This window comes from Trichosurus vulpecula, chromosome 7 (genome assembly GCF_011100635.1).
Source record: "Trichosurus vulpecula isolate mTriVul1 chromosome 7, mTriVul1.pri, whole genome shotgun sequence".
NCBI lineage: Eukaryota > Metazoa > Chordata > Mammalia > Diprotodontia > Phalangeridae > Trichosurus > Trichosurus vulpecula.
The window spans coordinates 189792437-189809986 of record NC_050579.1 but is presented as its reverse complement, the minus strand read 5'-3'; the positions used below and the strand labels follow the sequence as shown (position 1 = coordinate 189809986).

The 17550-nt window shown below is 35.9% G+C and overlaps 1 protein-coding gene across 1 annotated transcript in view; it reads right to left on the bottom strand.

Moving 5' to 3' along the window:
* CEP162 (centrosomal protein 162) overlaps positions 1 to 17550 on the bottom strand; it is a 122722-nt gene that overhangs the window by 80305 nt on the left and 24867 nt on the right. Inside the window, exons 4-6 of the mRNA XM_036768893.1 lie at positions 6263 to 6406; positions 5674 to 5854; positions 1628 to 1695 (exon numbers count right to left, since the gene is read on the bottom strand). Coding sequence (XP_036624788.1) covers positions 1628 to 1695; positions 5674 to 5854; positions 6263 to 6406 — 393 coding nt within the window. The remainder of the gene's footprint in view (positions 1 to 1627; positions 1696 to 5673; positions 5855 to 6262; positions 6407 to 17550) is intronic.

Sequence of the window (17550 nt, the reverse complement as noted above, 5' to 3'; positions counted from 1 at the left end):
CAGCAATCACCCTTTGCCACTATCCACTTCTCTTCACTCATAGGCATCACCTGTTGTTTGTGCCTCCTATTTGGTCTCCCTGGGTCTAATCCTTTCCTTTTCCAATACACCTTTAACAGAGTTGCCAAAGTGATACTCCTAAAGACCACATCTGACCGTGTCCCTTTCTCCAGTGACTCCCTCTTACCTCTAAGATAAAACAGAACTCCTCTTGAGGAAGAAGACAGAAGAGATGGATTATATAATGGCTGTCAGGAAACTTTGGAGAAAAATCTTACTGGTAAGTAACCAATGTCACCTTAAATATGGAAAAAATGCCCCTCTCAGCTGTTAATATTTAAATTAATTGCTATGGGTGCAAGAGATAAGGGTTAGCTCTCACCTATCAGAACATTACCATAGGAGTAGGAGACTGAATTGAAATTTTTGAGTGAAGGTTTTATATATATATATATATATATATGCAAGCAATAGTACTTTATAAAAAAGCAGTATAATGAGTAAAACATCTATAGGGTTCTCTCTGAAGACATCTTTCCTCTTATAGAAAAGTTACCTGAAAATTATCTCTGAACAAATCTCGAAATACTTGAAATATGGTGACAGAAAATGAATAGTGGAAATCTTTTTTAGAAACCAACATTACTCAAACTATAGCTCTTTAATGGGTTATGCTGGAATAAATTATTATAGTTCCAATTTGGATAACAGTTCAAATTCTAGCGAGTACAGGAGGTAAACTAATAACAACCCAAATAGGAATTAAACTCTGAAAATTTAACCAAAATAATTTAATCCTATTTTGTTTTAAATGGAATTATTTTATATGAGAGGCAGCATAGTGTAGTGGTAGAGGAATTTTCTTCATTAGGAGTTCTCTATATGAATAAAATAAAAATTGGGGACTGAAATCCCCCAAAACAAGAAGCTTAAAATATGATACTATACTTAGAGAAGATATTATAATGCTTATGGTTCAAGGAAGACACTAGAATCATAGTGCCCAAGGGTTCAGTTAAGAACTGTCTTTAACTCCCACTTCCTTTCCCTCTTCCCTTCCAAACAGGTACACTCATTCACCCTGTGGGCACTGGACTGATCTCACCCTAAGACTGGCTGTTAGCCTAGAAAAATAATATAAGAAGCTCCTGGTTAGACCAGGATTTTGCTTCTGTTTCAGGAGTTACTTGGTTGCTAGTGCTCTACACCTGTCCTGCCGGCATCATCTCATCCCTTCAATTATGGGGGTGTCTCTTGCTTGCCCACCTACACCCTCTGCCAGTTGTTGTGCCTTACTTTCTGACAGCTGTGCCTTTTTGCGTACTGAATTGCCTGAGCAGACTCAAGATTATCTATTTTGAAGAAGTAAAGTAACCATAATTTTCAGTCTTAGTATATCTACAGTTGAGATGAGAGTATTTTAAATGATCTGCGTAACAGTTTGTTAGCAGCCAGTACTCTAACCTAACCTGCCTCCCTGACAATTCAAAGTTCCTTCTACAAAACCACACTGATTTTCCTTTTAACTGATGGTACTCTCATCTTAAAATGTCTCTTTCTGTTAACTGCAAAACATAACTCATATTACCTCTTTAACAATATTGCTTTAAGACCAGCATGGAATTACCTGCTATTTCTTCATGTTTAGAATCATCCTCATTTTCATCTTCAGTTGATTCCATTTCGGTTTTATTTCTATATAAAACAGTTATGTTAATTAGGATTATATGTGAACTATACTATTATCAAGGCAAAATTTTAGGCATATTTATGTTATCTCTAAAACCATTAATTTCCCCAAGTACTCTTACATTAAATAAGAAGTTAGAGCTTTGGAGAACAATGGAGAATGTTTCAGAATAAGGAGAGAATCATCAATTATTTATTAAATGCTTACTATGTATGAAGCAGTGGGAATACAAAGACAAAAAAAAAGCCCCGTTTGTTTTTTGAAACAGAAACAGTCTCTGTCCTCAAGGAACTTCATTCTAAAGAGGGAGACAAGAGGAAGGTGCTAGCAATTGGGGAGGATCAGGAAAGGCCCCTTAGAGGAAGTGGCACTTGAACTAAGCTCTGAAGGAAGCTAAGGATTTTAAGAGGATGGGTTAGAGGAATGGTCAGATAGATACAAAGAGAACCAAGGAAGAGTCTCCCCTCTAAACTTCTTTTTTAAAAACTTCATTTATCAATAAAAGCACAGGAATAAATAGTAACTGCTGCCAGTACAGAGATACAATTGATCTCTATGACTATTTCTTGATTTTTCTTGGGTCAGCCTCTCCTGAAATTGATACAGATAATTACAAAGTTCTATATTAATTAGAGATCATCTTGGAATGCCAATCAACACTTAGAACAGTGAAAGTGCTTAATAATTGTTTGGTGAATAATGAGGACAGCTATCAGTCAGTCAATAAACATTTATGAAGTGCCTACTATGTGCCAGGCACTGTACTAAGCACTGGGGATACAAAGAAAGGAAAAAGACAGTCCTTACTCTCACAATATAAGGGGTAGGCAACATATAAAAAACTAGTTACAACCTATGTACAGCACAAGTAAGAAATAATGAACAGAGGGAGGGCACTATAATTAAGAGGGATTGTAAAAGACTTCCTGTAGAAGTTGGGATTTTACTTAGGGCTTGAAAGAAGCCATGGAATCCAGGAGGCTGAGTTGAGGAAGGAGAGCATTCCAAGTATGGGGGACAGCAAGTGAAAATGCCCAGAGCTGGGAGATGGAGTGTCTTGTTTGAGGAAGAGTAAGGAAGCCAGTGTTATTAGATCTTAGAGTATGTGAGAGGTATGTGTGAGAGGTGTGAGAAGCCTGGAAAGATAGGAGGGGGCCAGGTTGTGAAGGGCTTTGAACACCAAATAAAGGATTTGATATTTGATCCTGCAAGTTACAGGGAAATTTGTTGTTGTTTAGTCATTTTCAGTTGTGTCTGACTCCATGACCCATTTGGGGTTTTCTTGGCAAAGATATCGGAATGGTTTGCCATTTCCTTCTCCAGCTCATTTTACAGATGAGGAAATCGAGGCAAAAAGGGTTAAATGACTTGTCCAAGGTCACACAGCTAGTTACTGTCTGAGGTCATATTTGAACTCAGATCTTCTTGACTCCTCTCTCAGTGCCACCTTGTTGCTCCATTTGGGAAATACTGGAGTTTATTGAGTAGATGGTGTTACATGGTCAGGTCTGCACTTAAGGAAGATCATTCTGACAGACAAATGGAAGATGGTCTGGAGTGGGGAGAGACTTGAGGCAGGCTGACTCACCAGTAGGCTATTGTCTAGAAATAAGGTGATAAGGGCCTGCACCAGGGTAGTGGCAGTGTCAGAGGAGAGAAGTGGGCCTATATGAGAGATGTTATAAAGTCAAAATCAACAGGCTTTGGCAACAGATTGGATATGGGGGGTTAGTGAAAGTGTGGTATTGAAGGTGACACCGAGGTTGGGAGACTGAGAAGATGGTGGTGCCCTTGTCAGTAATAGGGAAGTCTGAGAGGTATGAAGGTTTGGGAAGAAAGATAATGAATTCAGTTTTGGATATGATGAGTTTAAGATGACCATAGGAAATCCAATTAGCGATGTCTAATACGCAGTTGGAGGTTAGCTGAAAGGTTAGGGCTAGATAAGCAGAAGATAAGTATCATCAGCATAATTGAATCTATGGAAGATGATGAGATCACCAACTGAAATAGTATGCAGGAAGAAGAGAAGAGGGCCCAGGTCAGAGACCTGGGGAATATCCATGATTATATATCAGATGCCAAGCTAATCCTAGGGTGGAAGTTGAACATGGGCCAAAAATAAGAGATCTATTAAAAGGGCAAAAGGATTTTAGACAGGTTCTAATTCTATCAAACATAGCGCATCTCATGAAACAGTATCTGTCACTTTTGTTTATGACAGCCATTCTGTCTTTCTCAAGTCCATGGAGAGCTGCATTTCCCAGGATGCAAGACTCCAGGCAGGCAGGAGGGTGGCAGCAATATCAGCACAATCTGAACCAGTCACTCACTGCAGCCAGAGGATGGTGCAGCCAGTCTCCTGTTTCTTACCACTTCTCCTAAGATCTTACCATCTATCCATTAATTTTCCTTCATTCATTTTGTCATCCCTACCACAATTTTATAATGTCACAGGAAAAAAATAAAGTGGTCATATTTTGGTGAGGATTTATATTTTTCTGGCCATTCTCTCCAATTTTGTTAAAAAAAAAAATCCCAAACAGTAATGTTACATTTCTTCTTATTTAGGTTAAAAGTACTGTGTTTTTAGCTTAAATGTATCTTGTATCTAGAACACTGTGTTCTGATATATAATGATATTATTTTCTATTCTTTCAATCCTAAACAAAATTAAATTTCTATTTTTGATGGAAAATAATTATTTGAAGGGAGATTATTACAATAGAAACCAGAGTTCTTGGTATTTGTCAAGAGTATACTTTTTTATGAGTACCTAGCAAGAACATTGCATTTCCAGTTTATTAAAAACTGAGTTATATATGGTGTTCATTGTTTGCTAGATTAACTATTATCTGTATTTTCACTGACTGTACCCTGGACTTGATTTCCTGGTAATATCAGTGTTTCTTACAGTACTAATGTAACATACCTGAAATTTTAATATATTTAATGCTGGTGCCTGATTTTTCTAGTATAGATACATAGGAAACATGCCAAAAGGAGCATAATATTTTCAATGGCACCATGGCCTTTGATAAACCTATAAAGTAAAAAAAAAACAAAACAAACCAGTTTCTAGTGAGTAGTGTCAGAAGTGGAGTCTGAAGCTAGGTTTTCCTGAGACCAGGTCCAGAACTCTATCCATGATACCAAACTCCCTTTTCAATTTATAGATGATATGCAACAAAGGTCTATGCAGATATTAACAACCTCAGGAGATATATGCCCTACAATTTGAAGTATATGTATGCTTTTTAAAGTTCCTACAAATTATTTTGATTTTGGATCATTTGCTTCTTCTACTGAGAGCAACAGATGTTCAGACAAATGATTTCCAATACATTATTACATAGCTACATTTCATCAGATTTAGTTACTGAATTAGACGATGGCACCTCCTCTAAAACTGTTTTCTTGCCTTCCTGAAAATCTTTTTCAATATCCCCTAAGAGACTAGCAGTACACAAAACACTATTTATTATATTCCCCACCTTAAACACCACTTTCTTTTTCTGTCTTCTTTTTGGATTGTTCATTGCTGTTACAATAATACTCAGGGACTCCATGTTGTCTCTCACTATGGAAAGTGGATCTGATAACCTAATTCACAATAATGTTTTAGTGATTAAATGTCATACTCCACCATGTTTTCTTCAAATAAAGAGTCCTCTGGAATGAAGAATACTCAAAGAAGTGGGTAATTCCACTTTAGCCAGTGGAATTTCAGATAAGTTGGAGAGATAGATAGAATAGGATGGCTTTCTAATGCCTCTCCAGTTATACAACATAGCAACTTTCTACTCCACTTACAGACAAGAAGAGTCCCTGATATATTGAGCAAAGAACAGAGTAATGATCTAATTTCTGTTTTTCAAATTTGAGCAAAACTTTGGCCTTTTCAATTTATATACCTGTCCTCAGTGATACCTTGTAAAAATAACACATTTATAATTTTCTCTTTGGATATGTTTTGGCATTACCTGAGTAAATCTTTTAATTGTGTAGATTCATTAGAATCCAATTCCTTATTTAATTTTGAATAATCAATGGTTGATGTTAGGCCTTTTTCAAGTACGGCAAAAAATCTTTCCTTCTCTTCTTGTTCTTCTAATGTATCCAATCCAAAAATACCAAGATTAGGCCCAGAAGCAACAACTGAATCTGAATTAGAAAGAAATGTTTAACAATGTACAAAAAGTTTCAGTAAATTTACTTCAATAATAAACATACCCACATAAAAAGTTATGAAAACTGTAAAAATAATGAAGACTCTTTTGACCTAATTTTCTCTTCTCCCCTATCTATCCCCCTCACCATATCGTAGAAGAGAAATTTATAAATCACATATTGGGGCAAAAAGGCTCCACATAGGTCATCTAAAGCTTCAAGGAAGCTTGCTAAATCATTTTAGGCAAATAATTCATTCAGTCAAAGTCCTCCAGGGGAAAAGGTTCCTAAATATTCCCAGATTAATCCATTCTTCAAAATGTATAATCAATTAATCTCAACCCCAATCCTCCAGACCCTTCCCTCCTTCCCCACCCCCCCAAGCCAACCCTCTTCTCTTACCATTTGTTTCTAAACTGTCTCTGCTTATCACAGAAGTCCCACTGCTCTTGCAGAGGAGCACCTTGCTAGTAGGTTCTTCCATCTCAACAACAGGCTGGGAAATCTTTTGTGATTTCAAAAAATTTACATTTGTTCCAAGTGCTCCTAGGAATGAGGATAAAGGCAGTTGAATATTTATATTTAGAAAGTACTTTTAGCTCAAAATGGAGCATTTTAATAAACAACTGCTACAATAAAATTTTCTATTGAAGCCATGAAAAAGAATGCAATCTAGCATAGCAGTTGTGATACTCCATCAAAACTCACTAAGAAAAAATGTCTAAGTATATAATTTCATTACTCAGTCAAAATACAGCTTCTTTTAAAGATTATATTGAAAAAAATAATTGCAGTATTCTGGTTCATGATTTGGAGTCATGCAGCATGGAAAATCACAGTCTCCAAAGAGTCAAAATCACAGGTAAAACAATGGGTAATGGTGCGCTCTCACGGTAAACATAAACAGGCATTAGCATATTATCAAAGAATATTAATTATATAAAATCTGTGTAAAAGATGGTTGGGCAATACATAACTGGAAAAAGAACTAGACCAACTATGTAGCAAGAAAGAAGAATAACACAGAGAATTCTATGACGGGACCCACAAACCATTAGAAGACCCTAAAGGGGAAATTTCCAAGGCATTGGGAAGATCTTCCATGGAGCACTTTTAGAAGGGAGTAGACAAATAGAACCCAGGATGAGAACATACTGAGGGGCTGCAAACTGGACCATTGAAGGAAGTACCCACAGTAATGAGAAAATCTCGTATACATTTCAGTACTTAAAAAAATAAATAAATATATATGTGTGTGTGTGTATATATATATATATATATATATATATATATATATATATATATATATACATATATACACACACACACACATATATGTGTGTGTATGTATGTATGTGTGTGTATATATATACATATATATATACACACATTTCATTTTCAGAATGAATGCTTCTGATTTACTGAATCACAAGCATTAAATCAATATGCTATGACAGTTTAGGAAAGACTCTCTGCCTTGACCTCCTTGTACTTGCACTTATTATCTTTAAAGAACTTGGATAAGACCTACATCAATTGTGTTTAATAGTCTCTGGGATTATAAACTAATATAGAAAGAAGCCAGAAGTAAATCAGATGATAAATATTATTTATAATAAAGGACTATTATAGAACAAAATATAAATTTTATCAGTGGAAATGTCACATCAAGAACAGATGTGGAAAATATTTTTAAGGATACCATTTTTCTCTATATACTCATTTCCTAATGAAAACTTACTACAACTTCCTAAAGAAGTTTAAGTAATATAAATCAACTGACATAACTGGAAGAGCCTAGAAACTATCTCAGCCACAAATATTTGCCAGGAGAAGAGATACTATAACCCAAGGTTACAGAGAAGATTGTATGTTTGTATATTGTTATATAGAAACATATATATTACATATGTACCTACACACATATACATGTACAGATACATATACATATGTAGATACACATATACATGCACATGTATATACACATGTAATTCTATATAACAATATTTATAAGCAATATTATCTCGAAATTATGAGAAGCAAGGAAGCTTGGTGAGAGACTCAGTTAAGCAGTCACAGAACTAGTGAACTTGAGGGTTGGAAGGGACCTCAGCAGCTGTGTACTCCAACCCACACCTGAGGAAATCTCCATTAAACCACAGGAGAAAAGTAGTCATCAGGCCTCTTTTTGAAGCCCTCCAAGGAGGGGAAGGACCTAGCACCTCTCAAGGAAGAAGATTCAACTTCTGGTCAGCTCTAGTTGTCAGAAAAGTTTTTCCTGACTTTAATACTCAATTGGTCTTTTTTCAACTTCTACTCATTGTTCCTGCTTCTGCTCTTTAGGGCCAGAAAGAACAAGTCATCCAAAGGCATTTATGGATAAAACTGGAAGAATATCAAACATAAAAAAGAGACCTGCAAAAGTTTTTTTTTTTTTATAACAAACTCTTCAGTATTGAGGGCAGTGAAAATAAAACAGATTTTATCATCATCCATAGATGTGCTATAGGGGAAACTAGAAAAGGCATTTAAGAAAAAAAAATGAGAAAAGTATTTTTAAAAAGCATCCATAGTGGAGATACATATTAGAGACAACAAAAGTTTGAGGACATTGACTGTCAAGGTATCTGTAGGAAGGCAAGATATCAAAGGCACAGGAAAAAATTCTGATCTTATTTTCAGTAACATAAAAAAGTGGCCAAAAGAATATCAGGAACTGTATACCCATATGTCTATTCTGACATCTCTCAATAGTTTTATGATGATAATCTACAATGCTTCAAGGGCATCCTTGATGAAGGTATAAGAAAACAGGTTTTGATAAATGATAACTGTAATAGCTGACATCTTTACAAAATCATACAACTGAGGGAAAGGTTGGAAAACACAAACATACACGGTGTTTAACTATAAAAATCAACTATAAAAATGCAATTGCTTTGGCAAAACAAAGAGATACCTTCAAGGCTTTCCATTAATGTCAGGTTTGTCCCTTACATATGCCAAAGTTATATAAAACTCTCTTGAAGAAAAAAAAAAGTTCAGTGCTCTAACTTCTAATGTTATAGAAGAAATAAAACAGGTAAACATACTTAGTCATTAGTAAGTCAGTCAATAAGCATTTATTAAGTGCCTATTATGTGCCAGGCAGTACATTAACATTGTTGGCCTAAGACTGTTTGCAACAGGAAGGCTACGGTGTGTGGGAGTAGGCTGCAACCTATTACAAGAGAAAAAATACAAAGGAGAAGAGTTACAAAGGATGCCATTCAAGAAATCTGGAACCAAAATAAAAGATGGGCTAGTCACTGAATGAGCATGGGACAACGAATGAACAGGCCACATGTTCTACTGGCATCCACAGAATATTAAGAAACAGAGAAAAAGATGTGTCCTTGCAGCAAGTTTATTGTGGCAGAGGAAGAGCAGGAATGGAAGGTTTCTGGTCTACAATACTGAAGAGACTAGTCACACTAATGAGATTGCTGACCCACTGAAGTATTTTTTGTCTCAGCGTTAACTACAGAATTCAAAAGGAAGTAAAAAGACAATGATTTCCACATTACTGATGATCCTACTCTCTCAATGGTTATAACTGTAACATGTATCCTTCCTTTTTGCTTAAAATTAAGGTTTGTTCTAGAATACAAATTTGTGTAAAATTACAAATTCTATCAAGTTGACAGGGATTTACATTTTTTGAAACAGAAAGTTTGATGTCCTGCACCCTTTTAAAGTTAACTAACTCAAAAGTATCATTATACTTAAAGCATTTGATGAGACTATTAATAAGAAATAAGTTAAATGAATAAAATAGTAATTCTTATGCAATATTTTTACTTGTTAGAAATGTCTTGTGAGTACAACTGAAATCAAATCAATCACAAAATAAGAGAGAGGGAGAGAATTTGGAGCTCAAAATTTAAAAAAAAACAAATGTTAAAAAATTCTGTTTACTTGTAATTGAGAAAAATAAACATAAAATGTACACACACACACTTATTCTGTTTATATCTCCTCAATTTTTTTTGTTTTGTCTTATGACTAAAAAAAGGTTTTACTTATTTTTTTTTTGCATATCCATCACTATTTTCTAATCTATCACCCTTTCCCCCACCCCAGTAGAAAGAATCCTTCCCTTGTAACAAATATGTATAGTCAAGCAAAACAAATTAACACATTGAGCATGTCTGAGAATTCTAGACTTTTAGTCCATCAGCCCTCTGTCCAATGGTGAGAGGCATGTCTCAAAGTTTGACTTGTCTTTCACTCTATCCCTTGTCTTACTGAAAGTCAAAGAGCTGAAGAACATTATCTCCTGTTACATCATTCAAAGGAATTATGTGTAATTTTGTCATACATGAGGGAGAAACCTTGGAGGAGATCCTCAAAAGCAATATTTTGCATTACCAAATCAAATGTTTCTTTTATAGCTAACAAGTATAGTGTCTTTAATTTTAAATTACATGTGTGTTTAGTTTTGGTTTTCAGATGTGTCTTACTCTTTGTGATCTCATTTGGGGTTTTCTTGGCAGAGATACTGGAGTGCTTTGCCATTTCCTTCTCCAGCTCATTTTACAGATAAGGAAACTAAGGGAAAGTTAAGTGAGATTCTCAGGGTCATACAGCTATCAAGTGTCAAAGGCCACATGTGAACTGAGCAAGATGAGTCTTCCTGACTCCAGGCCCAGCACTCTATCCACTGTGCCACCTAGCTGCTCATACGTGTGTGTGCGCGCGCGCACGTGCACGTGTGTGTGCGTGCGTGTGTGTGTGTGTGTGTGTGTGTGTGTGTGTGTAGGGCAAGTTACAAGGGACTTATTCTGGTTGTGGAGATAGATATTAACCAAATAAATAAGGCTGTGGCCAGAATATAACATTAAATTAAAATTAATGCTGGTCAAAATACTATTTTCTTCTCTCTTCCCCCCCTGCCATTTCAATATATACATATTATTACTAGGAATGTCTTGGGGAAAAATTAAAAAGAGACACGCTTTGTGTTTAACAATAAACCTCAATATTCTTCTTTTGGTATTAGCACAGATAATATTATAAAAGACAAAACAGAGGAACATGAAAATTTAAACAAGTAAAATCAGTGCAGTTAGAAAAGAACGCATAAAGACTGGGAAAAAAAATCTTTTCATTAAACAACTCTGATAAAAGTCTGACATCCAAAATCTAACAGCAACTTAAACAAATCTATAAAATTAAGCATCAATCCCTGATAAGTGGTCAAAGAATATGAATAATTTTCAAAAGAAGAAACAAACTGTCAAGGATAATCCAAAAAAAGTGTTCAAAATTGGTCATAAGTGAAAAGCAAATTAAAATATCTGAGAGATATTATTTCACACCAACCAATTTGGCAAAGACAGAAAAATTCAATGTTAGAGGGACTCTAAGAAAACAGAAAATTTATGGCTGGTAGAATTGAAATGGTCAAACATTTTGAGGAAAAAATGTAAATTGTGCAGTAAGCAAAAATCCTATTTTACTATTCTCTTTTGTTTTCTTGGACAGTTTAACCCATTCACATTTTTTAATAACCTGCCTCTTTTCCCCAGTTGGCACTTGGTCCATGTAAATTGTAACTTTAAATCTTCCCTATCACATTCTATCATTTAATATCTTGTGGTACATTGATTTGTGGGGCTTTTTTCAAAGGCATGTTATTTTATTTCATCCCTATATTTACTCCTCTAAGGTCTTCTAAAATGATGTGGAAAACAACTTCTGTTTACTCATTCTATTTTCTAACTCTCTGTATGTGCCTCATACAGCATAAGAATTCTGAAAGACAACCCTTGCTCCCTCCTCCGTCTAGCTCACACATTAGTGCAATAACATTCCGTCTGCCTGTCTCGCAAAAGACACAAGCTTTTCTCATAGATGTATTTCCTGAAGGAGGAGTGTGGTATGGTGGAAGTTAATCACTATCCTCTGTCACAGGGCCCCATCCTATTGCATCCCCTTATATTGGCCCCTGTCCATCCTAAGATCAGAAATCCAATTGTTGATCCTCATGTCCATGACCTCAAAGACTCCCTTAGGGAACCAAGAAACTCCTTCCTTTGGAGTACGGTATATTTTAAGAAATGTGATTGCTGATGGGTTTCCTGAAGTCCATCCTCATCCGTGAAACAATCCAAAGTAAAGCTTGTGTTGCACATCCCTACCTCCAGGAGATTAAATCTTGATATTTCTCAAGCCTTTCTCTGCCTCTCATGGCAATTGGTTCTTGTTCCTCCCCCACCCCTCTGTGCTCTTTTTCTTACTTTCTCAGAGTCCCAGAAATAGAAAAAATGAGAGAGAAAATCACTTTTCTTCGTAAAATCAAGTTGTATTGCCTCCCGATTCTTCTTCCTCACCTCCTTCAGTCCAAGCAACTTTCCTCTGTTCTTCCCCAAACCCAAAATACTCCTTCAGTTATGAGGCAACATGGATTTTATTCTGTGATACACTAATTCAATTCTTCCTGCTTTGAATAAATGAAGCATTTGTTAAACACTATGTTAAAGAGAGACTCCTGTCTTTCCCTCAGGGTGCCTTGCTGCTTTGGCTAGTCTAGCTTGCCATCCTTTCCTTTTTCTCTATTTACTCCCTTGAGCTCTTTCTGACCCACTATGTTCTCTAATTTCTCATTAGTTTCACAAATTAAATTTTTAAAAATTACCTTGCCTTTTCCTAGAAGGACAAGAAGATTATGTTGCTTAGTCCATTCTTGTTTACTGTACTTGTTCACCTTCTAAGTGTCTCATGTTAAATACCCTGCTCATCTGTTTCTTTTTGAAAGAATGACGCATATTCCTCCCTTCTCCTATGTAAGAATTCCATTTATTCTCTGGTTTCTCAAAGAAAAGTGCCAATACTGAGCTATTAGAATTGATTTTTCCTGAAGATAAAACTTTCTCTTGGTTGTCCAACTGTAAAGGCAATCAGTAAATGGGAAGATCTTCCTGGCCCATTTGAGTGGGCTTTGGGGGCGGGGCTCTCAGGGTCCTGGGGGGAGTGGCTAGGACTGGAGCCAATGGAAGCCTGTGGTGGGAGGAGCTTGCTGAATGGTTAGAGAAGAGGTAAGAGGCAGTTGGTGAGAACAGTTAAGAGGTGAAGGAGAGAAGAAGCAGTCAGCTAGCTGGAACACAGCTTGGAGACTGCGGGCGGAAGCAGCTGCGACGGCGGCAGGTGCTACAAAAAAGCAGGACTGACCCTCGTGAGACCAGAGAGTGCTGAGCAGGGGCTTGAGGCCAGTGGATGGTCTTCTTGCTGGAGGGCCCTGGCATTGGGAGGGAAGCACCAGTATGGCTTGGCTTGCTGCCATAATGTTTTTTCTGTGGCCTCCTGGTCACTATTGTGAGATGGGCATGCTGGTTTTGGAAGGTTCTTGCCAGGATGTCAAATTGGGGACACTGGTCTGTGCGTCTGCTACTCTTGAGTTTCAATAAATGCTTTAACTCCTCTACCTTCTACTTAGAGAATTCCTTATATCCTGTGATTCTGGACCATTCAGGCATATTCATGGTTATCTTTGAAGTCATGAATTCTGCCTTAATAATATACCAACACATACATACGTGTGCATGTATGTATACACAAATATATATGTACATATGTATAAACATATATACATGTACATACACACATACACACACACACACACTTTAAACAGTAGTCTCAGAGTTTAGCCAAGGTATTTCTTGGTGGGTTTAACTTAAGGTTTCTTTCAGTCAGCAACCCAAGAATTATATTTATAGAAGACCTCTTTAAAAAAAAAAAAAAGTTAAAATTGGATGCTCATGTACTCTGCCTGAATATAACAATACACTTTTTTATTTTGCAGAATCTTTATTTAACATTTCTTTATGGTGCTTTCTTTACTCTTATATTCACCCACAACTCTGTAGGATGGTGTCTTTGCAGAGTACTTGCAAGGCTTTGTGTGCTGATTTAATAGCAATACAATCTGTAATCATCAGAACAGACAATTTTGAGATATTTGTTGGTATATAATATGGCACATCCTTGTAGTGTAACTGTTCAATATCCAAACCACTTCCTATGTCTTTTTTTTAACGTGTAGCCGAGTTCAGAAGATAGCAAGGTAAAGAAAATAGCTACATGCAGGCAAAAATGTGAAGTTTAAATTTAGTTCATGCCCCCACCCTTATTTCTCATTCTTTTTCCTCCCTTACCCTTCATGAGACATCCAGTACCTCTATTTATTACTTGTATGCCCCAAACCCCCAAATAAACTATGTCAGGAATTGTGATCATATACTAAAATTATTCCTTCTCCTACTCTGACAAAAAAAAAAGGAAGAAGAGAGAACGACTATTTAAGTAGTAGCTATCAGGAACACATCTGAAATGAATTTATATCAATATTTTCAAGGGCAAGCTTCAGAAACTAAGATGTTTCTATAAGACATTCCAGGAGTCTGATAGATAGAATCCCAATAGTTAACCAATAGTTAACATTTATCTAAGTTATCATCTATATTATTCAGCTTTTTTAAATTCAAAATTATCTAATCATGCTACTGAGAATAGACCTATTAAATATGACTCAATATTACTTTACACAATAGACAAATCCTTTCAAAACTGCAGATGAAAATTTTTTGTGAAAAAAATCATATTTTAAATATATTAAGAAATATTATTTAAAAGAAAGCTTTTAGGGCTTACTTTTGTAAGTCCAAGAAGTCTCCTGTAATATGAATAATCATCCCTGATTTATCTTTCCAATAAGGGTCTTAAGAAACTCTGGCAGAAAAGGTAGTTAAACACTCCAAAAATTAACTACTGGGGTATAGGAAAAGAAATGGGCTGGGAGACTTACAAATGAAAGCTATTTGACATTTAAAAAGGAATTTTTACATTATGCCCCACCTCAAAAAACCCCAACAACTTATCTCAATAAATAAAAGTAAACACTGTACATTTTCTACTTATGAGATAAACAAGGACCTAATACCCAATACAAGGAGGGGAAAAAAAGAAAAGAGACTCATAGACCAATTTCAGTATGTTTTCTACTTTTAAAAGTTGGAAATCTTTATACTCTACAATGGTTAAAATGTTTTTAAATACCCTAATGTTCATAAATAAAATACATCATTGTATCTAAAATTTCTAATTTCACTTGGCTCTACACACAGGTGATTTTTAAGTGTGTTTAAAATCTGTGACAACACACAAAAGTTAATCTAACTATGCCACCAATGTTACCAAGTGTTTTTATTTAGCAACAAGTACTAAATGAACACCTTACTAAAGTGCTACTCAACAGTAATTACTCTCCCGTTGTTTCCGTAAGGATATGATGTCAAGTTTTAATACTTGCTACTTTAAGGGAAAGGAAACTCCCAGACTTCTCAAAATGGCTTATTTTATTCATGGACCATGGGCAGTTTCACAGTATTGGAATGAATAACCAAATACCTGCTGAGAGTTCAAACTAAGTATAGGTCAAAAGACTGTTCAAACAGGATGTAGCAAGCCAAAAACAAAGGAATATTGGCTCTCAAGGCTACAGAGTCAGATAGGCTTCTTTTTCAGGAAGCAGTGCTGCAAAAGAACCAGATGAAGATATTCTGGGCTGAGATACACTAGAATCAGAGAGTGTGACAGAAGGCAACACAAAATTCTTTTAGCTAATCCCTGTATTTTATAGATGAGATAACTGAGGTACAGATAGGTAAGGTGGCTTGCCTAAGGTCATGTAGCTAATTAGTAACTCAGCTGGAACCAAATTCCAAATTAAGCATTCTTCCCACTCTAAGATAGTGCTGTGCAGCAGGCTGAGGCATTTCTAACGTGATTTGCTTGGATAAATAAAAGCTGACAATTATATAATACTTTAAGGCTTTCACACTTTAGACACCTAGGCACATTGACTAGAGGTGGGAGGGACCATCCAGTTCACTCCTCCCCACTTTATATTCCTCTATCACAATTTATTCATCTGGTGAGCGAGCATCCACTTTGTTTTCAGTTCTGCCATAAGAAAAGTGCTGCTATAAATATCTTTGTACATATGGATCCTTTCCCCCTCATCTGACCTATCTTTGTTTTTTTGTGGTTGTTTTTCAAAGCAGTCATCATTCTCATCCTCCTCTCTTTCAGGTTTTCCTTGAGAATGGATTCCTCAATACCTTCAAAAACCACACTGCCTTTATCACATACTGCCTCTGTTTATACTGGGTCTAGTCTAGATACTCTTCCCATATTTGTGCCACATATTTGTGCCTTGTGTGGTACATTGGGAATCGTAATGTACAAATGCAATTGTGCCACAGTCAGTAAAAGAGAAAAGATTTTGTTATTAAAAAATCCTTATCGGGGCAGCTAGGTGGCACAGTGAGTACAGCACTGGCCCTGGAGTCAGGAGGACCCGAGTTCAAATCCAACCTCAGACACTTGACACACTTTCTAGCTGTGTGACCTTGGGCAAGTCACTTAACCCCAACTGCCCTGCCCTCCCCCTCTGAAAAAAAAATCCTTATCAACTTATTGTTCGTGTTTTGCTATTTACTACCCTTCTAGTTTTATCCATCAGTATATAAAGAGATGTGTTTATCTATCTGCATCTTCTATGGATATTTTTATTTTATTCAATTAACATTTCAAAATATACAATCCTACAAGTATTGCAATTGTATAATGATTCACTTCTTAGTCTTCTTTCTGAATATGTAGTAATGCATAGCAACACAAGTTTAGAAGCCATATGTACATATATACACATAATAAATAACATCTGCTAATATATAAAAACAAGAAAAACAAAACAATGCATATGCTACAATTCACTTCTTGAATTCAATGGAGATAAAAATAATTTATGCTCTACTAAAATATTAAGTCACATATCTCTAATCCACACTCATTCTGTAAACTGTTTACCCTGGTGATACGCTTGATACATATATACATAAGTACCATATAGATCGATATATGTATACACACATATATACATATATCAAACAAAATAAGTAATATCCAAGACAATGATAAAAAAGCACTTGATCTTATAAAATGTTTTCTTCAAGGCTCTTCTCTAATAAGGTATTTCCTATACATATGCATGCATATATGTTGTATATGTGTTTATATATGCCTAAATATGTATATAGGCACAAACACTGTATACACACATATGTACATACACATATCTCTGATACAGCTACATATACACACATGGTATACAGGCCCATTACTTTAACACATGTATACGCATACATACATGGCTCCATCAAAGACACTTTACCATCTGTTGTTAAATAGATAACTTTGATGTATAAAAAAGAGACATATGTTCACCAAAGGTGCTTAGCACTTTTATGGAGCCTGTCCTGTGCAAGGTCCAAATGGAAGAGGGATTCCCCACAGACACAGATATGTTGAGTTTGAGATGTCCACAGGATATCCCATACCAGACATGCAAAAGGCAACTGGAGTTGAGAGTCTGGAGCTTAGGAGAAAGTTTAGGGGTTGGATAAGTAGATCTGGGAATCATCAGCTCAGGTGACATTGCCATGTGGTTGTAAACCATGAGGCCAGAAACTATTGTTTCTGAACAATTAAGGTTGTGTATCCAATGGGTAACAGAGAGTTACGTGATAGATGATAAAGGTGTAATATATTATCAACAATGAACCATGCACAATTTGCATAAAGGGCAT